Source organism: Metopolophium dirhodum, chromosome 1 (assembly GCF_019925205.1).
Source record: "Metopolophium dirhodum isolate CAU chromosome 1, ASM1992520v1, whole genome shotgun sequence".
Lineage (NCBI taxonomy): Eukaryota > Metazoa > Arthropoda > Insecta > Hemiptera > Aphididae > Metopolophium > Metopolophium dirhodum.
The window spans coordinates 22,536,230-22,561,424 of NC_083560.1; the positions used below are offsets into that span (position 1 = coordinate 22,536,230).

The 25,195-nt window shown below is 35.4% G+C and overlaps 1 protein-coding gene across 1 annotated transcript in view; it reads left to right on the forward strand.

Moving 5' to 3' along the window:
- The window catches only part of LOC132934315 (sentrin-specific protease 2-like), a 255,804-nt gene extending 231,457 nt beyond the window's left edge, over nt 1–24,347 (forward strand). Inside the window, exons 3-4 of the mRNA XM_061000610.1 lie at nt 23,595–23,828; nt 24,316–24,347. Coding sequence (XP_060856593.1) covers nt 23,595–23,828; nt 24,316–24,347 — 266 coding nt within the window. The remainder of the gene's footprint in view (nt 1–23,594; nt 23,829–24,315) is intronic.
- Nucleotides 24,348–25,195: the final 848 nt, after the last annotated feature.

A 25,195-nucleotide genomic window follows, 5' to 3' on the forward strand; every position in this document is an offset into this window, starting at 1 on the left:
ACGAAGGCCTACTCTACAAACTCTCCAAACTCAACATCTCGTTAGAAATCGTAAAAATCATCCAATCCTTTCTCACCGACCGTACTTTTACCACTAAAATCGAACACTCCTTCTCTACTACCAGACACGTACTCGCAGGAGTCCCTCAGGGCTCCTGTCTCTCACCGACGCTATACTTGACGTACATTAACGACATTCCAACGACTCCTAAAGCCAACCTCTCACTCTTCGCTGACGACACGATGTTCTTTACTAGTAACAAAAACCCCAAACGTGCGTCCATACAACTACAACACCAACTCAACCTCGCGTCCAACTGGTTCCACAGGTGGCGAATCAAAATAAACCCGACCAAAACAGTAGGAGTCCTCTTCGGGCGTTCTAATACAACCCACATTCCACCTCTAACCATCGATAACCAACCCGTTAACTGGTCAAAACAGGCCAAATACTTAGGCGTCACGATTGGACGTAAACTTACATTCAACCAACACATTCAAGACGTAACCAAAAAAGCTACCCGCGTCCGTGGTATGCTTTACCCCTTACTTAACCGTACCAGTCCCGTTCCACTGAAAACAAAACTTAACATACTTAAACTCTACGTGACCCCTATACTTACATATGCTGGCTCTTCCTGGGCACCCTTTATCGGCCCCTCCCATTGGAGACGTATTGAATCCGTCCAAAACATCGGCATACGCACGATAACCGGTATGCCCACTATCGTTAGAAACTCGGCCCTTTTAAAATCAGCCAACTTCAAATCTATTCAAAATTCCATTTGCTCTCAATCAAAAACAATGTTCTACAAAAACTCTTTTTCCGAATACGATCATATCCGCCTCTTAGGTAAAACCCACTCCCTTCCAACCACCAAACGTTTACTCAAACCATACCCATTAAATTGGACTGACTAACATAACTGAACCTACCAATCAACCCCAAAATCCATCCACTAGTAGAGGCACAAGCCTGGAATAGTAAACGGCATAGCCACCCCTCCCAAAGCAAAGCATGTAAGGAATATATATCAGTTGAGTTCAAGGCTCCGGGACAAGTTGTCAACAAGTAATTTTCAACGATCCATACCGTCATGGGTAACCACCGCGGTCGGAACAAAAACAACACACCAGCCCACATGAAGCTACGACAACGGGACGCACACCAGCGACTAGAACCCAAATCTCCAACACCTTCATCTGCTTCTATTAACACCGACGATAGCTCATCGTTTATCACGTCAGACTCGGACTCACAATCAAATAGCTACCCTTCGGCTCCATCATCTAACCCAACTCCGTCATCTGGGCCGACTTTTCAGTGTGGCATGGTATCTGACATCAACTCTGAGCCATCTACCTCTTCACCACCACCACCTTGTGCTCAAAAAATTCCGCCGATCTTAATCCAAGGAACTGCTTGGCGCAAAGTCGCAGCCAAACTTTTATCCGATGTCCCTCCTGACAGCATTCAAGCCAAGGCATCTACCAACCATTCCATCAAACTCCAGTGCATCGACATTAAGCTATTTAGGTCCGTTCAAAAATACCTTCACAATCACGATACTGAATTCCACACCGTTCCATCTTCAGAGGATAGGACATTAAAAATAGTCATCCGTGGCTTACTCTCAGACATCACCGAATCAGAGGTCTCGGAAGAACTCAAATCCAAAGGATACGACGTCTCATCAGTTCATCAATTCGGCAACGCAACTCGTAATTTCCCCCTCCACATTGTGATTCTTGCTTCTTCGCCTTCCAGCAAACAAATTTTCAACGAACACTCTCTTTTTTACATGGCCGTAAAAATTGAACCTTACAAATCCACCAACCCTGCCCAATGTTTCTCCTGCCAGAGGTTTGGTCACTCCAGCCTTCACTGCGGATACACTCCTAGGTGTGTCGAATGTGCCCAGGGTCACTTGGCCAAGAACTGCCCAAAGACCCTCGAAGAACCACCTACGTGCGCCAACTGTCTCGGTTCCCATACAGCAAATTACAAGAACTGTCCTTCGCTTATTCAAGAAAAGGACAGAAGACGTCCTACCAGACCCAACACTTCAAAAACAGTCACTCAATCATCATCTCCATCAGTCAACCCACTTGCTTCTGCCCTCACGAATCCACCGACCAGTCTAGCTTCTCCTGTCAACCTCAGCACATACGCCTCCACAACCTCAAATGGCGCTGCAGTCTCCACTGTCCCAGTATCTCTGGCCTCTCAACTCACTACCATCATTTCCAATCTTGCCTCTAACAAAATGAAGGTTAAAGATGCCCTCATGGCCTTGCTGACAACTCTGCCTCTCATCCTCACCAGCCTTCAACATGAACAACACCCGCATATTATTCTGGAACTGCCAAGGCGTCACTCGGAGGCGCCTTGAACTCATAGACTTCGTTCAACAACAAAAAATCGACATCTTGCTTCTCAACGAGACCCACCTCACTGGTCAACGCTCTATCAACATTCCAAACTTCTTCACATACACCACAAATCGCCCTCAAATCCCCGGCCACTCGGCTGGAGGCGGCACCGCTATTCTCGTGCACAAAAGGTACACTCACCACTTCATCACCGTTCAAACCACTTCCTTAGAACAAACTGCTGTGCACATACAAGTCAACAACTCTGTTCTCCGCCTGGTCGCCGCATACAAAAGACCGACCAACATACTCATTCCATCCGATCTCACCGCTTTACTTGACACCACCTACAACACCATCATAGCAGGTGACTTGAACAGCAAACATCAGCTATGGTTCAGCAGGAGGACCAACACGGCCGGAAACACTCTAGCCAGATTCATAAACTCTAGAAATGACCTAACTGTCACTTCTCCAATCACTCCTACACACTACCAAAACGCCTCCAACCACAGTCCAGAAATCTTAGACATCGCCATGATTAAAGCTAACAACATTCACCATCACATCGAAAACCTATCAACTGACCTCTCTTCAGACCACACTCCAGTTGTACTTGAACTCCACTCAACCATGGCATCCTCGTGTCCCCCGGCACCCAAACAAGTCACCGACTGGGCCGCGTTCCAGCTTTTCATGGACTCCGTCACCCACTCACCGTCCAGCGGATCATCCACTAGCTCCATTGATTCAGCGATCAAAAATCTAACGTCAACCATTTCACATGGCATAGCCATCCACACCTCTCCATCTGCCCTTCAAGAAGGTTCCAGAGCTCTACCCAAGCAGCTGCAGTTCGAAATTAATCTCAAACGTCGCCTACGATCTCGCTGGCAAAGATCCAGAGATCCGGACGCCAAAACCTCCTACAATCGCCAAAACACTAAAGTTAAACAACTCATGGCAGAACATCGAAATAATCAATGGAGCAATCTCCTCGGCTCTCTGAATGAAGGTCCCAACGCCTAGTCTCGCTTTTTCAAACTCAATCGGGCACTGCTTCGTAAACCTCCACCATCTCGCCCTCTCAAGGACACAGCAGGCAACCTGACCTTCGATCCGGAGCACAAGGCCGCTCTTCTTGCAGACTCTCGGGAAGTACAATTTCGTTCCCCTCCGGGAAACGACCAAATTGACTCTTCAGTCCACAACAAACTTATTCACATGCTCTCACTTCCTCCCACTATTACTTCATACTTCACTCCCTCAGAAGTTTGAAATGTAATCAAGACGCTCCCTAGTCGGCGCGCTCCGGGGCCAGACGGCATCAGCAACAGCGCCCTTAAACACTGTGGTCGCAAAACCATCACTCACATATGTCGAATTCTCAACTGGTGCAAACGTGCTGGTTCCTTCCCTCTACAGTGGAAGCATGCCATCGTCATCACCATTCCTAAGCCAGGTAAGGATGTCACCAACCCAGTCAATCATCGCCCGATATCACTGCTCAACACAATGTCCAAGGTTCTGGAGAAACTACTGCTCACCAGACTTAAGATCTTCACCACCTCCAAAATCCGTCCAGACCAACATGGCTTTAGAAGCTCTCACAGTACCATCACCCAATTACTCAGCGTAGTCGACGATATATCCTTCAACCTCAACAAAAGAAGGAAAACTGCTGCAATCCTGCTCGATGTGGAAAAAGCATTCGACAAGGTCTGGCATGACGGCCTTATTAGCAAACTCATCGACCTCGAAGTGCCCAGTGACCTCATCACCATAATGACTTCCTTTCTGACCGACAGACATTTCCAAATAAAAATTGAAGGCAAACTTTCCACACCACGCAAAATTCTTGCAGGAGTGCCTCAAGGTTCCTGCCTCGCCCCACACTTATTCTATCTGTACATAAATGATCTACCATCTCACCCCAGCTGCAAAACCGCACTCTTTGCAGACGACACACTGTTCTACGCAACCAGCACTTCCAACGACGTCGCCACCAAAAAGCTACAACTGCAGTTAGACGCAGCTGTAAGGTGGTTCCACGACTGGAAAATCTCAATAAATCCTCTCAAAACCACTGCAGTAATGTTCTCTCACAGATCCACCTCAAACTCCATCAAGTCAAAAATCAAAAACACCAACATCAAGTGGTCAACCTCCATGAAGTACCTCGGTGTTCATATTGACCATAAACTAAAATTTTTCAAACACATCAACTCCACTATTAACAAATCCAAAGCAGTCAAACATTCATTATATTCCATGCTATCCAGCTCAACTTTAAGTATCAACAGTAAATGCTTCATATACAACACTTACATCCGATCCATCGCCACGTACGCATCACCTATATGGGCCTCCAACATCTCTAACAATAGCTGGACCAAGCTTGAAAGGCTCCAATCCACCTCACTCCGCCAAATTACCGGACAACCATGGTACGTGAATAACAGAGCGATCCGCCATTCCACCGGCTTTGTACTTCTCAAGGATCACATTCAGTCACTAACTAACTCCGTCAAAATTAAAATTCAGCAATCCCCTCACAACCACATCTCCGAAATCAGCAAAAGATCTACAATCACAGCAAATTATGTTAAACGACCCATAAACTTTTAATCTACCAGCACCAGTCAAACTCAAAACTTCTGCAAGCTCCCGAGCTCAATTCATCTTACTCCTTCCACTACTTCACTCACACTACCAGAGGCTTAAAGCCTGAAATAGTGCACAACATACAAAGCTAAGCTAAGCAATGTAAGGACATCATTATCATTCCGAACAAGTCCTACACCACTCAACTTGCAGCCAGCTTCAGCAGCAGTTCCTCAAACAGCCGTATTCACCGCTTCAACAGGGCACCAGCGCCCAAAACAAGCCGCCGCGGAAGCGACGTCCCTCCGTCAACAGCTGTCGTGGGGCCGCGCCCTCACATTGCCACAGCATCCCCTCCCCAACATCCCACACCCACTGAAATGACCAGGAACAACAAACGTAGGAAGGTCGGAGACCCCTCGACCAAACCACCTCCGAAAATACCAAAACAACGATCAACTCCCCCTTCCCCAATACAATCTAATTCCAGTACTTCTGACTCTAAAACCATAGACTCTTTCTCCGACTCTAGCACCTCAACCCACCACTCCCTATCATCACTTACTTCCGTACACTCAGTAAAAACTTCACTCTCAACCGCCCAAGTTCCGTCCAAAACTCCTTCAATCTCCAGACCTCCACCTATCATACTGAGCTCCGCTTCCTGGCGGAAGGCCGCGCCTACCATCTATTCACTCCAAAACTTGCAACCGAGCTCTCTATCAGCAAAATCCTCCGGCGACTGGGTAACCCTACGGGCAGCCGATACCACCCAATTCCGCCTAATCCAAAAGACTCTATTACACCGAGGCACCGAATTCCACACTTTTTCTCTCCCCAAGGAACGCTCTGTAAAAATCGTTCTAAAGGGCATTCCAACCGATATATCTACTGATGAACTTAAAGACGAGCTAGTTACTCTAGGTTACTCCGTGAACTACGTCCGCCGCTTTGGCACCCCTGCAAAACCTATGCCGATATGTGTAGTGCACATCGCTGCTAATCCGACTGCTAAGGACATATTTCTTCTGACAAACTTGTTTTACTTGCAAATCTCAGTTGAACCACTAAAACCTTCTGGACCCGCTCAATGCTTTTCCTGTCAACGTTTCGGCCATGGCTCTCGTAACTGCGGTCACCCACCTCGGTGTGTAAAATGCGCCGGAAACCACAATGCAAACGCCTGTCCAAAAACTCTCGAGCAACCTCCGACATGCTGCAACTGTGGTGGCCAACACACGGCAAACTTTCGTGGCTGCCCCCAATTCATGGCTCAGAAACAGCAGGTATCTCCAACTCCAACCCAAGACTTCGTTCAAAATAAATCCTCACACCCAACCTCAACCCCCCCTCCTCCACCACCTCACCCTAAACAAAACACTACATTGACATACTCCGCAGCAACATCAAAATCAGCGCACACTTCTTCAAATTCTCCAGTCCCACAACTAAACTTGTCGCTGATACTGAACCTGCTCACCAACCTACTGACTGCAATATCCAATAATCATGATCCAAAAACTCTCATAGAATCAACGATCAAAACATTCCTGTCCATACTCTCGCCCCAAAATGAATAACTTAAAAATCCTATTTTGGAACTCCAACGGTATCAAAAACAAACTCAACGAACTACGCTCCCTCGCTCTCCTACTGAAAACTGACATAATCCTACTAAATGAAACCCGTCTATCTCCTTCTACCCAACTTCACATTCCAAATTTCTTCACATACAGGAATGACCTGCCGCCCGTCCGCGGCACGGCTGTTCTAATCCACCGACGCATCATTCACCAACCTATAACTCTTAACACACTCATTCAAACCTCTTCTGTCCTCATCCAACTAAACGGCCACGAAGTCCTTGTATCAGCGGTATACAAACCACCAGGTGCAACACTCACGTCTCACGACTTGGACTTGTTGACCCAAAGTGCCGAATGGCAAATCTCGGCAGGTGACTTCAACGCCAAACACCCTCTCTGGTATAGCCACTCGACAAACGCTGCCGGTCGCGTACTTTTCGACCACGTTCAACAATCGGACTATACCATTACTGCTCCCTCATCCCCCACACACTTCCCGACAAACGCTAGATACAGACCTGACATACTTGACATCGCACTCGTTCGACTACCTTATCCTACTCAAATCGACAACCTCGACGAGCTATCTTCTGACCACAACCCTATCCTTCTGGAGACCTTGTGTACTCCGGTATCATCGTCCCCTCCAACGACTAACCGCTTCATTAACTGGACAAAATACAAGACAATTCTATCCAACTTACCAAACCCAACTGAACGACCGACCATCAACAGTGAGTCAATCGACTTGGCAATTGATACTCTCACCAAAAACATACAACACGCGATCGAAGCTAGCGTATTTACCCCTAAACACAAAAACTCTTCCTTTTTACTACCTGACTACATAAAACTTGAAATAACTGAAAAAACCAATTACGCCGTCAATGGCAAAGAAACCGTGACCCGACTACCAAACGTCAACTTAACGCCAAAATCTCACTAATCAGAACTTTACTCGAAACTCACAAAACTGACCAGTGGGACATTTTTCTTAATTCTCTTGACCATCAGGACGGCTCTATATACAAACTAAACAAATGTCTCCTCCACAAACGTCCTGCATCCCACCCTCTCACCGGCCCCAACGGTCTAGTTTTTCCGGCCATCGATCGAGCCGAGCTGATAGCTGGCTCTCTCGAACTCCAATTCCAACCAAACCCTGGTCCCGACCTTCCAGAAGTTTCTGCCCACTCCAACTTACTTCGAAACATAAGTATCACCAAATCTAATTTATTCACCACCCCTGGCACAATCCAAAAAATCATAAACAACCTCCGCAAAAAGAAAGCCCCTGGTGTCGATCTCATCACCAACACTGCTCTTAAATTTCTACCGAATAACATTCTACTTTCCTTAACACAAATTATAAATTGCTCCCTCAGAATTTGCTACTTTCCACGTGCTTGGAAAAAAGCAGTAATAATTTCCATCCCTAAGCCGGGTAAAGATCACAAACTTCCCGAAAATTACCGACCTATCGCTCTACTCTCCTCAATATCAAAAATGTACGAACGAATCATCCTCTCTCACCTTCAAACCAATCTTCGAGACAAAATCCGCCCAGAACAATTTGCCTTCAGACCTGAACACTCTACCACTCTACAACTGACCAAACTTACTCACCAACTTAGTCAGAACTTTAACAAAAACGTTAACACCGCCTCCATTTTCCTTGACGTGGAAAAAGCCTTCGACCGAGTCTGGCACGTCGGTCTCCTCTACAAACTGTCCCAACTCAACATCTCGACTGAAATCGTTAAAATCATCGAATCCTTTCTCACTGACCGCACTTTTGTCACAAAAATCGAAGACTCATTCTCGTCCACCAGACACATACTCGCAGGCGTCCCTCAAGGATCCTGCCTTTCACCTACTCTCTAATTGACTTACATTAACGACATACCAACAACTCCTAAAGCTCACCTCTCACTATTCGCTGACGACACTATGTTCTTTACTTTCGACAAAAACCCGAAACGTGCAGCCATACAATTACAACACCAACTCAACCTAGCTACCACATGGTTTCATCGCTGGAAAATCAAAATAAACCCTACCAAAACAATAGGTATTCTTTTCGGACGTTCCAATACTACTCACATCCCACCACTACTACTCGACAACCATCCAGTGACTTGGTCCAATCATGCCAAATACCTCGGCGTTACAATAGAGCGCAAACTCGCCTTCGACAAACACGTTCAAGACATCACCAAAAAAGCCACTCGCACCGCGGAATTCTTTACCCCATTCTCAACCGTTCTAGCCCTGTCCCAAAATCTTCAAAGCTCAATATTCTAGAACTCTACGTCTCTCCAATTCTTTCTTATGCTGGCCCCTCTTGGGCTCCTTTCATCGGTCCCTCACATTGGAGACGTATCGAATCTGTTCAAAACATCGGCATTCGCACGATAACGGGTATGCCCACTATCGTTAAAAATTCGGTCCTTCTAAAATCAGCAAATTTCAAGTCAATCAAAAATTCTATTCATAGCCAATCTAAATCGATGTTCTACAAAAACTCTTTCTCTACTCATGCCCACATCCGACTCTTAGGGAAATCTCACACCCCACCAACCACAAAGCGTAGAATCAAACCCTACCCTTTGACATGGGTTGACCAACAAATTTAACACCACCTTCCTAAAACATCCATCCACTAGTAGAGGCAAAAGCCTGGTATAGTTTCACGGCTTAGCCATCCCCCCAAAGCAAAGCATGTAAGGACACTTCACTTCAAACCTTCTAACAACCAACATCTCCTAGCAAGACACAACGAAGCCTGTGATAGAAGCGAGCTATCAAGCGCTCCGACGAGACCATCTACGGAACGAAAGCAAGACCACCGACAACGTCGATCTGCGGAACATTCAGCCTGTTAGAGAAGCGAGCTACCAAACGTTCCAACGAGAGCAAGACCGCCGACAACGTCGACCCCACCGGCAACGAATTACAGGTTGCCTATATCATACGACTGACGGCGTGTACTTGTTTAGCACCACTCAGGGCCAATCGGCTATCAGGCATTGTCTTACCCGCAGACACCTGACGAACGTCCTCGAAGTGCTAACAATCCACGTCAAATCGTAAATACGGGCGACGTCGTAATAAGTTTACCGAGACCGCGGGGACACCGGCTCCAACGACTCCGAAGCTGAACTTATCCCGACCGACAGCTATATTGTCGGATAGCCACGGGAATTATATAGAAATGTTTTTCTAGACAACCATACATAATATATAGACCACCCCAAGCGCGCCTGTTACGGCCACGCATACCGGACGAGACTCATAGAGCGGACGCAACTTTTATAAGCGGGCCCGGTGTGTTTAAGTCTCGTTCCCATCCCTTAAATTGTATCAAACATTGTACTAACAAAACATTCACATTCTTGTACGGGGATCCCGGTGACCAGTTGGCCCTCGGACCCCTCCCACTTATTGTAAAATATATAATTCTTAATAGAAATAAACACATACATTTTATACTGAAACAAAAGGAATAGCTATCAATCATTACGCAGCGGTGCCACGTAGAGTACGTGCACCGTTTCAAGGTCCTTGAAATGTAAAATTGGTTAAGAAAAATTTAAATGTGTCTTAGAACAAAAATGAAGGATATACAATTTTAAAACTATTGAAACTTACTCTGAAGATTAAAATGTTTATTTACATTTAACGCCAATATTTTTAAATCATAACAAATTATACACAATTATAAACGGTCTTTAATATTAACTAAGGCTCGGAATTTGTAGCCAAACTCTGTTGTACAGTACGTGTTAAGCTACTTAAATTTGAATTCAATGCTATAATATAATTGTATACGAAAATCGGTTCTGAGCGGAGAAGATTTGACATCAAAGTATATTTTATTTTATTATTATTAACAATAAGGTTAGGTAAGTTGAGTTAATATCATTTGTATATAATAATAAACTTTAAAAGTTTCAAGTACGCACGAATAATATTTTTTAAATATAATACAAAACTAAAATCGTTCTTCTTTGTTTAAATATCTAATTTCGTCCACATTTGAATATAAAATAATTATAAACATAAACTATGTTTTAAATTTTACAGATTTTTTGGTTATGCACAAAAAAAATACTTACGTAAAATCTTGTCTTAAATTTTTAATCTTTAGCTATAAAGGTTGAAAATTTCATGAATTTTTGATTTTTAAATTTGATAATGTTGTCAACAATTTAACTTTAAATGCTCATAAAATAAATTGTGCGTGTTATGTATTTTAATATTTTTCAACTGCCATTGTGCCTCGTATTTAATTGCCACGCTTTACGATTACGACCCAACAAATAAAATTGTATTGAAGTATATAGAAAAAATAACTAAAAAAGTCGTATAAGTGGGTGTCACTCTGCTGTAAAGTAGGTTACTATTGGGTCACTGTAATGATATTAAGTGTGAATTAAATTATATAATATCAATGTGTATACGAAAAACGATACTGAGCAGAGGGGGAATAGTAAGTTCCTACCCGAAAGTAGCAGGTAAACAATTACATATGTTAGTTCCTACACGGCGGAAAAAGGTATGTATGTAAGTTCCTACACGGTAAAAACCAGGTACCTATGTTAGTTCCTACACGGCGGAAAAAGGTACATATTATGTAAGTGTACCTATATGTGTATATATGTGTAAATATGTATATACGAATAAATATATGATGATTATAATATATTATATAATACAAATCGCATAACACATTTTCACAAATAAGCATATAATAATTGGATTTGTTATTGAAACTTTATACGCTGGTATAGCTATTTAATATAGGTAACTACATTCAAATATACTTATAAAAAATACTTATTAATGTATATACGAAATAACTAGAAAATACGACAAGCTACAAGCTGATAATATTATCTCCTATAGGAAAAACATAAAATATCTTATTATCTATATTTTTGACATACAAAATATTTATGACTTTTCATCATCGATAAAAATGATACAGAACTTGATTTTGATTTGATAATCTTAAAATTAATTAGAAGTCTTATAACTATACACAGTAAAATGTACATCTAGTTATTTCTCTTAAAAGTTTTGTTAGTATTGTTCGAAACATCTGAGTGTCCGTACATATCCGTTTATACTAATCATATACAGTTATACAAATTCACAATGAGCGAGAATGAATCATTCATGTTGAGTGGAAAAGGCAAACAACTATTGGATTTGAATAAATTTAAATTTTTTAAGCATCATACATCTAAAAAAAATGAAATTACGTGGCGTTGTGTAATAAATAAGTGTAGTGCAAAAGTTTATACTTTGGGTCAAAATGCCCAATTAATTAATACAGATAAATCGTGTTTTGATCACCGCCATGCAAGTGATAGCACTTTAAATCGGCAACAAATAAGCAATGCTTGCAAAAGAAAAGCTGTAGACTCTATATTTGAAAAACCGTAAAAAATAATACGAAAAGAAGTATCAAATTATGCTAAAGAAGGAGATTTGATTGCACCCTACTTCAAACTCATAGCAAGGAATATTCATAATGCAAGGATGCATTGTTTCCCTAAACTGCCAACATCAAGAAAAGAAGTTCACGAAATATTAATTTTATTAGACATAAAAACAAATAGAGGTGAGTTATTTTTATATGAAAATGATGCGCTAAATTAAATAGTTATTTTTTCATGTAAAACAAATATAGATTTGTTAAAAGAATTAGATGTTTTATATATGGATGGTACTTTTAACTATAGTGATAAATATTATACGCAACTATACACGATTCATGGCATTAAAAATGGAGTGTACATTCCGTTAATGTTTTGTTTATTGCCAAATAAAGAAAAAAAGACTTACATTGCATTATTGAAAACAATAAAAATAGCTGGAGTAATACCTAAAAAAATTATTTTAGATTTTGAAATAGCAATGCATCAAGCAGTTTTTGAAATTTTTCCGGAAACAGAGGTGTTTGGATGTCGTTTTCATTTGGGCCAAGCTTGGTACCCGCAAAATTCAAAATTTAGGTTACGCACCACAATTTAATTCTGCAAATAATGACGATGTAGGAAAATGGTTAGTACATATTTTTGAACTTCCTTTTCTCAATCCAGAGGAAGTGGCAGAATGTTTTACAGAATATTTTATTGCAGACAAACCTGAAAATGCAGCTATAACCGAATTTTGTGAATATTTGGTAGACAGTTATATATATCAAATGAATCAATCTTTCCTCCGAAAATGTGGGCGCGGCAATGTTCTGATAGAGTCAATTAATAACCCAAAACCAAAAATCAGTAAAAAATACGGCGAAAAAGAAGATTTTATAAATGAAAAAGTTTCAGATTATAGAACAAGCAAAATAAATAAATACGATTATGTTAAATTATTAAGTTATAGAAACAAACCTCATAAAATATAAGTTTTCATTGTTATTATATTTTTTACTCATCATATTATATTTATTTGTGACGATGCGTTATGCGATTTTTTTTTTTGATTTTTTTACTCTTTATATTATATTATATTCAATTATGAAAAATTGAAATGCATTATGAAATTTGTATAATATTGTATAATCATCATATATGTATTTATTCGTATATACATCGTATATACATATTTACACCTTTTTTCCACAGTGTAGGAACTAACATGGGTACCTGGTTTTTTACCGTGTAGGAACTTACATACGTAACTTTTTCCGCCGTGTAGGAACTAACGTGTGTATTTTTTTTACCTGCTACTCTCGTGTAGGAACTTACATTCGCCCGGTAAATCACAGCATTTGAGCCCCCCCCCCCCCCCCCCACCAATTAGAAATTTGCATTAGTTCAAATAAACCATTAGAAATATATAAAACATACTAAATAATAACTAATAACCTTCAATAACTATTTGTATAAAATAGTTATCAAATATAATATATACTACTTAAATATATAAAAAATTTCTACATTATAAAAACGACTAATTTTTTCAATATGTTTTTTTACAACTGTGTTCAAAAATTTTAAATTTATTTTAACTTTATAATTTGTATACGATATTACAAACCAATTACAAAATACGTAAAAATGACGACAATTTGCGAATTATTTTGAGTTAAATATTCATAAAAAATTTTCTTTTTAAATCTCAAATTTGAAAATGTAATACAAGATTCCTCATAAGTTTGTCTACCTTTATCAAAAAGAAAATGTCTACTAGAAAGTCAAATTACATTTTTATAATATTTGATATTCACTCGATTTCTCATGTAACGATTTTCTTATTTTGTTGTAATTAAAATCGAATATACTACGTAGATATTTGAAAATTTCACTGAATTTATATTAGAATTTTGAGATCTATGGTGGGGGGGGGGGTTCAGGAGGCAGCTAGCCCACAGTTATTTTATATATCTAGTACACAAGTATAGTTTCTAATCTGGTTTTAATAAGTGGCTTCTTGAATTGTCCGGATCCACAGTTTCCTAACTCTGGATCCACCCCTGAGGCAGTGAATATAAATATGATCTATGAACTATTTTATTAAAGTTATTTGCCCGAGCATAACATTTTTTATCGACATAAATTAAGAAAAACATAAAATAATCGAAAATATCATATGCCTATAAAAAGCTCAACATGAATCAAAATGTTTTGAAAATGTTATGTATCTACAGTAGGTACATCAGTAATTTATTGTAGAGTTACACCACATATATCAAAAACCAAAATCGATTTTGTCAAAAAATAAATTTTACGTAAAAATAACCGTTTCCTTTTTATTTGTTTTTCCCAGCGCTTTTGGAGACAGGTACCTACTGGGAATTTCGACATTCCCAATAATGCGAAAAACGAAGCATTACTTCAACTACTTATCGTTTACACAGACAAACAAATAAAAATAAAAATGTTTTACGCAGAGCGTACATTTGTTAATAGTTTCACAATAGGTCGATTCACTTTAAATTTTAACCAACGATGTTAAAACATGTGATCTACTGATCGTAAATTCGCTATATTATAAGACGGAGACAATAAAATGCCCGTGTTACGTGCTCCTATTATTATTTTAATTTATTGAATATAAGGACTTGGTGGAATTACATTGAAATTTTTAGTTTTCTTCATTTACTGCAGTAAAATTATTATATTACTGCAGTAATTACATGTCATTTTAACAAATACCATACCTCATTGATAAATGTTATGATAATATACGGTTATCAATTACATTTGTAATAAACAATTTTACCATAGTTAAGTACAAAAAGAATATGTTCCTTATCTTTAACATTTTAGAAGTATTCTAAACAGAAATTATTAAGGTATTCATTTTAATTTAGAAGTTTAACCAATGGCGGATTTAAGGGTTCAAAGAAAGTCGGCAAATCCATAAGAGGTGCCTCGACCAAAATGTACAAGTCACATACTCGCCCCCGTATCATATTAAAAACTAATTTCATCTAAACAGAGGGGAGTGGTATAGGGGTTACCCCGCAGAATGTTTGTCCACTACTCCGCTTGTCTAAACTTTAAATACTTATAAGCAGGGCTAGGATTTATAATATGCAACAGCATGTTTTTTTTGTGACTTCTGAAAATTGATTTTGTCAGTTATGTCCACAAATCACCTCATGATGAGATAAATGGTGGCATTTTTATTTTGCATGTTTTTGCATATTTTGAATAAAATGCATATTGTTACATATATTGAATAAAATGAATACTATTGCATATTTTGATTATAAGAATTCAAAAAATGCATGTGTTATAGTATATTTCATATAACCTGGTTTTTTTGTCAAACATAAATTTTATTTTTATAAATATAATCCTATGGTACAATAGGTATGCTGAATAGTTTGACGGTAAATGATTATTTATTTTCGAAAATTTTAAAAAAATATATGGTCGTAGCATGTGTGTTAATGTAGTGAATATAAATTATAAAAGAAATATTTTATTTTATTTTATTTCTCAATAATATTATATTAAGACAAACAGCCAATCACTAATGTATTTCAATAAATAAATATTTTTTTTGTAACTTTGTTTTGTGTTTATCTTATAAAAATTTAAATGCATATTTTTGCATCTTTTACCATTTTTTATTGCATACAAATTCTAGCCTTACTTATAAGTTATAACTCATAAGCTACTCGTCCTAAATTCGATTTTTATGTATCAAGATACTTAAAAAAATATTCTGCTTTGGAATAAGAAATCAAAACTCTATGTTGTCATTCAAAAAAGTAAAAATTGAAAAAAATATAAGGATAAATAATATTTTAAAATATGATTGTTTAATAAAAACGTTGTTTATTTAACAACTTGAAACTATGTAAAAAAATATTTTCAAAAACGTTAATACTTAGTTTAATCATAGTTTAATGGTTATACACATTATAAATATATGCGTCATAATATTATATGCATATAATTCGATCAAATAATTTAAAATTTATTTTACAAATATGTTCTAAATATGTTTCGAATATTGAATCAATTATGTCATATATTGTATACAAATCTAGGTACTAATGTAGCGTACACAACTACACCGAATATTGTTGCTGTGCACTTGTGTCCATCGATTTTTCCACGTGTAATACACAAAGGACATAACTAAGTTTTGTTTCAAAGAATCAGATAAATTACTAAATACTTATATGTATACTGGTGCATTTATAAAGCGTGACAAAAGTAGATAACTTTTAATGAATTGTGGTCATATTATAATCATATTTCAACGTGATGAATTCTTTAGAGACATTACAAATTACAATGATACGCATTTTTGCATTGATTTACCTGTATGCAGTTTACCGGGTAGGTAGTGAACAGATGGCTAAGCTCATTTTCCTTTATCGTGTACTTACCTATACAGAGGCTAAAATATATTTTTTTTCGTACTACACACTTTATATTAAAAATGGAGATACCGTAGGGGGCTTTGCCCACCCCCCCCCCCCCAAATGTATTTAATCCATACACACATATATATATATAACTATGATTAGGGCTCAGATTATAAAGCCAATACTTCTTTTTATACATATAAAATATAATTATATATTGTATACATGAATCCGTTTTACGTAATTCTGATTCCAAATAAATGATTTTATTTTAGCTTTTTTTGTGTACTACAAAATATTATTAATTTTAAATTTGATAAATGTTGTCAACATTTGAACTTTAAATGCATATAAAAAAAAAATTGTGCCTATGCAGTTTTAATATTTTTCAACTGCTATTTTAACAATATATCAGGAGCCTTGCATTAAATTTTCACGCTTTTTTTACCTAAAAAATAAAATTTAATTGAAAAAAAAAACCAAAAAAGATCGTGTGTAGAAAATGCTAGTATCAAATATTTTAAAAATATGAATTTCAGATGCTCATAAAAATTTAATTTAAGAATCTTGAATTTCATTTTCAAATATTAGATTAAAAAAGAAAAATTTTTATGAATTTTCATCTCAAAATAATTTGCTAATTTTCGAGATTTTTCAGTATTTTGTTATGATTTGAATTTTAAACGGTTATCAATATAAACTGTGACTGGGGATTTTTAATAGTTTTCATATCATTGTAATAATGAGACTAGTTTCACTTTCATATCCGAAAAGTTACCGTTCAAGAAAATCCAAGCACTTTTATTGTCCTAAAAAGTGATGACAGAAACAAAAAAAAAAATTTAAAAAAACACACATCATTGTAAAATCAATACATTTATCGTTCCACACAAAATCTAAAATAAAAAAAAAAAAAGATGGGTAAGTGGATGTCGCTCTGCTGTACAGTAGGTCACAAGTGGGTCACTGTAATGGATGGTATTAAATTTGAATTCAATGATATAATATCATTGTAAAAGAAAAACGATTCGGAGCGAAAACGGTCAGTCAGCCTATGATATTACCAAGTATATATTTTGATGATATTATTGTGAATAAATTAATTTATATATAACCATATAACCTATTTACGTGGTACCTCTTTTTAAATTTCCAATCATTAGCTATTAAAGTTGAACATTTTATAAATTTTCAACTACAAAATAATTATTAAATTTTAAATTTGATAAATTTTGTCAAAATTTGAACTTTAAATGCTTATAAAAATAAATTGTGCCTATGCATTTTTAATATTTTCAACTGCTATCGTAACATTATATCAGGAGCCTCGCAATAAATTTTCATGGTTTTTTACCAAACAAATAAAATTTTATTGATAATTGTAGAAAAAAAAACTAAAAAAAATTGAAAACTGACTATGCTCGTAAACAGCTCAAAAATAGTCAAATTATTTTATAAATTTTACCGTGTATAGGAAATGCTAATATAAACATTCATTTTTCAAGTATCTACAGTCATTCGTTATTTATTTACAACAAAATAAGAAAATCGTTAAATGAGAAATCGATTGAATATCAAATGTTATAAAAATCTGAATTTCAGAAGTGCATGAAAATTTAATTTGTCCTTCTTGTAGACATTATTTTTTAAAAAGGTAGACAAACTTATTTATAATCTTGTATAACATTTTCAAATCTTAGATTTAAAAAGAAAATTTTTTATGAATTTCTAACTCAAAATAATTTGCAAATTTTCGTCATTTTTACGTATTTTGTCAATATTTGAACTTTAGATGCTTATAAAAAAAAATGTTGACTATGATTTTTAATTTATTTTATCTGCCTTTGAAACAATATTCTAGGAGCCTTCTATTAAATTTTTAAGCTTTTTTTAACTAACAAATAAATTTAATTGATATTTATAGAAAAAAAAAACTAAAAAAAATGGAAACTGAAAATTTCCGTAAACAGGTCAAAATAAGTCAAAATGTTATGGTGTATAGAAAATGCTAATTTAAACATTCAGTCAAAATTTAATGTACCTACGGTCATTTGTTTTAGAGTTGCACCAAAAACCAAAATCGATTTTCTAGAAAACAGATTTTGCGTAAAAATTCCCGTTTTTCTTTAATAGTTCTTTTGTTTTTCACGTCGGTAGTGGCCAGGAAAGGTCGAGCACGTTCGCGAAAACATAGCTCGAACCATTGGCTGGGTGGGGTAGCCGGATTCACCGGGTTTGCGGGGGGTACAGAACCTATTAAAACATACTACATAATTTAACGTTTGTCCATATCCGCAAAAAATTCTTAAACTTGATGTTAACGGCAAACATGCAATGATATTATGTCCGCTTTCGGCTTTTTTATCTATAAAATAATTGTCTCTATGGCTGTGGTTAATCGCTGGTGCAGTATTGAGGATTCGCAATTTTTTGTCCGTGTCACTAGACTAACATATTTTCTGACACTCGTACCATTTTCATTAACCTTATACATGACAGTGCAAATTAACAAAAGGCGAGTTTTGGTTCTAGCGCATAGCTCAAAGTGTCACCCGAGACCCGGATTCCGGTAGCAAGCACGGGAAAATGGCATCCCAGAGTCCCGGTCGGACTTATTATTGACCACGATTGATTTAGTAAGACACCGTGACTTGCCCGAAGAAAATGTCCGCCGGCAGCCAAGGTTTTGAACCGGCCATCATAATTATTATTACTTCTACAGTCATTCGTTTTTTAATTACAATAAAATAAGAAAATTGTTACATGAGAAATCGAATGTATATCGATTGTTGTAAAAAATATAAATTTCAGACGCTCATAAAAATTTAATTTAAGTTTCTTGTAGACATTTTTTTTTTTGATAATGGTAGACAAACTTGTGAGTAATCTTATATACATTTTCAAATATTATATTTAAAAAGAAAAGTTTTTATGAATTTTCAACTCAAAATAATTTGCTAATTTTCGTGATTTTTCCGTATTTTGTCAAAATTTGAACATTAAAATACACCTATTTTGACTCTTTTTGAGCAGTTTACGGACACTGTCAGTTTTCAATTTTTTTAGTTTTTTTTTCTTTAATTATCAATAAAATTTTATCTGTTGGTTAAAAAAACTTGAAAATTTAATAGAAGGCTCCTAGGTTATTGTTTCAAAGGCAGATGAAAAAAATTAAAAATCCTTAGCCACAGTTTTTATTTATAAGCATTTAATTTCAAATATTGACAAATTACGGAAAAATCACGAAATTTACAAATTATTTTGTAGTTGAAAATTTAAAAAAGGTGGGCAAGTGGATATCGCTCGGCTGTACAATAGGTTATAAGTGGGTAACTGTATAATGAATGGTATCAAATTGGAATTCTATGATATAATATCATTGTATACGAAAAACGATTCTAAGTGAAAACGGTTTGTCAGTGTGGATAGGTATTTTATAATATTTTTTTATTTAACATAAAAGACCGCGGCAGCTTTGGCCATTGGTCTGAAAGTGACATACATTGTTATATTACATGGTTACATAAAATGTATATATAATATATATACAGGTTATATTTCTTTATAGAAAGTAGATTTTTGTTAAGAAAAAAAATAGTTTTTGAATTGTGGTTCATTCTGGACTGAAGATGGTGAGTAATTCCGAGGATTTCAATACGGTATTGTTGGTTAGAATTTCTACACTCGGTGAAAATGTGCTTGATCGTGAGTTGTACACCACAGGTGGTGCAATTGGGTGGATCCTCTCTTGTCATAAGGTATCGGTGGAAATGGCAAATGGAAATCGCTCGGCTGTACAGTAGGTTATAAGTGGGTAACTGTATAATGAATGGTATCAAATTGGAATTTTTTGAGTTGATGTAAGATAATTCTGGTATAGTAATAACTTTAGGTAACATGTGTGAAAGTTTGGCGACCTCGTTTCGTTTTTCATTGCCTGCTATATTGCTTGTCCAGGAATCCACATGAAAGATATAATATGTTTGCTGGCAGACCGTGCAAAATTTTCTTTTTAAATCTAAAATTTGAAAATGAAATACAAGATTCCTCATAAGTTTATCTGCCTTTATCAAAAAAAAATGTCCACAAGAAAGTCAAAATAAATTTTTATGAGCGTTTGAAATTCATATTTTTACAAAATTTGATATTCACTCGATTTCTCGTGTAACGATTTTCTTCGAAACACTTATTTACAACGCAGAACAATTTCACAAATTGCAATTTATTGCCTGGTTTGGATTGTAATTAATTTGTGTATATATATTTATATCATGTATTATACAACTTTATGCTGAATTTTAACTTTTATTTTAGGTCTGCTGTTGCCAATTTACCATCAACACTCTTTAATTTATTCAAATATTCAAGACCCAAGGTATACCTTTTATAATTTGTTTTATGTTTATAGAATAATAATTTGTTTGAAAGAGTAATTTTATTTTAGTCAATGTATATACAAAAAAAAAAAAAACTCTTCTAGTTTATATTCATTATTTGTAAACTATAAAAGTCTGTAACTGTCTGTACTAGTCTGTTTTCTCACCAGAAAAAACCAAATGTATAATGTTTACCAAAAAGAAACAAAGTTCAAAACCAAAGTTATTTTTGGGAAACACACCCTTACCCTTTGTAAACAACATAAAAATTCTAGGTTTGATGTTTGATAGCAAGCTTACTTGGAAACCTCATATAAGTAAGACCAAAACAACCACGACCAAAAGTATCAATATCTTAAAAACGTTGAGCCATGCTGAATGGGGAGCTGAAAGTAATATATTAATCAACTTATATAGATCTCTCGTTAGGTCCAAATTAGACTATGGGTCCATCTGCTATACCAATGCAAACCCCAATGTTCTTAAAACAATTGATATAATTCACAACAGTGGTCTAAGAGTTGCAACTGGAGCTTTTCGAAGCAGCCCCATTCCAAGTATATTATCTATCTCTGGAGAACCACCCCTTCACATTCGTAGAATCAAATTAGCTCTAAATTATATTGCTCGCATCCTATCCTCCCCAGAAAATTCAACATTACCATTCTTAACACATAATCGTTTTGCAAATACATTTTGCTCCAATCCCAATCTAAAAAAACCACTGGGTCAAAGGATGTTATATGAAATGTCACACACCAATATTGATCCAAATTTAATTATCAAACGAGAATGCAGTGTGGTGCCCCCTTGGAGGGTTCCAACATTTCTTGTGGACACCAGCCTAGCGGATCATAGTAAAAAAGAAACGTTAAATGTTATATATAAAAATTTATTCAATGAAATCATGGACTCTTTTCCATCTGAACCACAAATCTATACAGATGCCTCAAAAACAAACTCAGGTGTTACGATCGCTATCATAAACGGAGAGCAATCCATATCGTACAAATTACCAGACCATAACAGTATATATACGGCGGAATACTTTGCACTCCTGGAAGGAGTCCACCTAGCCATTCAACTACCCGATTCCACCATTAACATTTGTACAGATTCGCTCAGCGCTCTAAACAATCTGAAATACAATTTACACTCAAGCATCCTAGCAATCAAAATAAGCAACATCATTGAAAATGCCAACAAAAACATACGGTTCATATGGACACCTGGCCACAGCGGAATTGATGGCAACGAGAAAGCTGACAAAGCAGCTCGTGAAGCAGTAAATAACCCTCTGACTGAAATACGCACGTACTCCTCACTCATCGACATCCATAGAAATGTCAACACCTATTGTACCAATCTATGGGAATCTGAATGGCGTCGTACACCCAATAACAAACTGAGAGAAATAAAAAATACTACCGAATACTGGCCTAAACCCCATACATCAAATCGTAAAGATGAAGTAGTTATCAATAGATTACGTATAGGTCACTCAAAGATGTCCCATGGTCATCTTATGCGCAGAGAAGAACCAGCAATGTGCCTAACCTGTGGAGAACTTCTCACAGTCAAACACCTCCTCATCCACTGCCGCATCCATATAGATACCAGAAAAAATCTAAAAATGCCCGACAACCTCTTTGAAGCCCTCAGCCCTACACATGACAACACCAACAAAATAATCATATTTTTAAAACAAATTAACATGTATAATTTAATTTAAGAATTTATTGTAAAACTATACTCTATTATGTACTAACTACCAATTTTGTTGCAAGCTAATAACCTAGTAGTTGATGCTGTACCATGAATAAAAAAAAATAAAAAAAATAAAAAAAAAAAAAAAAAAAAGTCTGTAAATAAAATCGATAATAAGTAGCATTGATAAGCTTAAAAAATCAATGTTTTGATGAAACCTATTTTTATTTAATTATTATTATATATTAATTAGAGTTTGTTAATTTCTCTTATTAAAATATTCTTAACAATGTTTTACAAAAAATTTTATTGGTTAACATCTATACTCTTTTTAAAAACGTGAAATATACTGACAATAATTTTAAAAAAAATTAATAAATAAATAGCTTAATAAGTTTCAAAATACTTTGCAAATGTAAGTATCTATGGAAAATTGACATGCAAAGATTTCGTTAAAATTTAAAGTATCTATAATTATATGTTTTTGTGTTATATCAAAAAAATTGAATTTTTTGTCAAAAACTGGTTTTCCCTAAAAATCTGTTTTTCTTAACCTTTTCACTGCTACAGACGTAGTATTACGTTCCCTTATTTATATAATTTTTATATTATTATATTATTAATAGAGGGGGTCTATTTTGTATTCCGTATGAACGAACTAGAAACTATTAATTTTAATAAATATAAAACAAGTACAATTAAATTGTGTTTCTAATAATTATATTTAATGATTTTAGTTTGTCGACAAGTATGACTCCACTGAACCACTGGTACTTAAATGACAACGTAATAAATGATTATTTTAATTTGATCAAAATAAAACAGAATCCGAGCGTTTATTTCTTTGACACCTATTTTTATGAGCGGCTTAAGAAATCTGGATAACATTTTATAGAGCGTTGACAAAACATGATAGTATTTTTTCAAAAAGAAAAGTTTTTTTTCCTATCAACATTAAAGCGAACAATTTTGCACACTGGATACTTGTAATGGCCGATATGGAGTACCAACAAGTTGTATACTTTGACAGTCTTGGCAATCATCACAATTTTGGAATTCATGATGATATACTTAAGCCTCGAGCACTGACGAAAGTTGGGTACACCTCTACCTTTTGAAGACTGGAAATTAGTAAAAGCTGAAAACCCCATTCAGTCTAACGGGAAGGACTGCGGAGTGTTTGTGTGCACATTCGCGGAGTATTTGTCAAGAGATGCCGAATTTAATTTCAGTCGAAAGCATATGCTCTCATTTAGGAAATTAATCGCTTATGAACTGTCTACCCAGCAACTCATTAACATACATGTGGAGGAAGATCATATTGATGAGGAAATAGATCGTATAACTAATATTTTTTTAATTAACAAATTAATTTAATTTTTGGTTAGTACCTATTATTTGTAAATAATAAAATATTAGTCTTAAGTATTTAGATTTAATTATATCAGTGTAATAAGTTGTGTATATAAAATACATAAGCTATTGACTGATTGGATTTATGTATTTTTGTTTATTATTCTCTTTAAATGGTAAGTTAATATTATGGGTACTGATTAGTTTTATATTGTTTAATGTTTATATTGTGTTCTACTTTTTGTGGAAAATATGTTATATAAGGAGACAAAAATATTTTTGAAAACATAAGATTGTCAAATCCTTGTTTGTGTTTTTAAAATGTCATTCTTCAAATATTGATTAAATTACAACATGCAAATGTATTTGGGTTATTTACTCGTTCATAGATAACTAACTGCCTAACTTATACCATCTAAATAATCTGAAAATATATTTCATTTAGATACTTAATGTAATAATGTACATTTCAGGGGGTTGGAAAATCATTTGGACCAAAAAATGATGATGCTAACTGGAAATTTATATTATTTTTTTTTTGTCTGGAAAATATGTATGAAGTTATCCTTGCCTGTATATACATATTGCAGACTAAGGCTTGGATGTCAGCACACTTTGTTTTCTCTCTTTGACCCACGCACAACATAGCAAATTGTACGTTCACATTACTGATTACAATAATAATAATAATTACTAAAATTAGAGAAAAGTGACCTCTTAGAAAATTAAATGTCATGAGTATTTCAAAATTGTAAATTGTTTGAAATACTTATAACTCGCTTACATCCATTTAAATAAGTATTTAAAAATGAAAATTGTAAGAAGTCAACATTTTATAGTTTAAACTTCAGTTGTACTTAACAATTTTGAAGTATATTTTGAAAACAAAATAGCATTATCCTACATTTGACAATAGTAAAAGTTTTTGTTGGTTAAAGTATATTTCATCGACTTATCATTTAATAGTTAATGGCACACAATTTTTTTATAATTTTTAAAACATCAATATTATACTTGAACAAACTAATGCACAATTTTTATTTTAATACTCTAAAATATTATTTAATATTATATTAAATGTATAGTCAAGCAGGAGCTAATAACAATACATTTCATAAATAAATAATTGTGAAAAAAAATATTTTCTATTTAAGTTTAATTTTTTTACCAATTTTTGTTTTTGTATTACTATTTGTGGTTCTTATTTCGATGTATTTATTTACTTGAAAAAGTTTGAGTATTTAAATAATTTTCAAAATATATGGATATATTGTTGATAAAAATTTAGTGTATGATCAGTGTAAGAATTAACACATCACATTTGTAGGAATTGATGTATGTAGTTTTTTACTT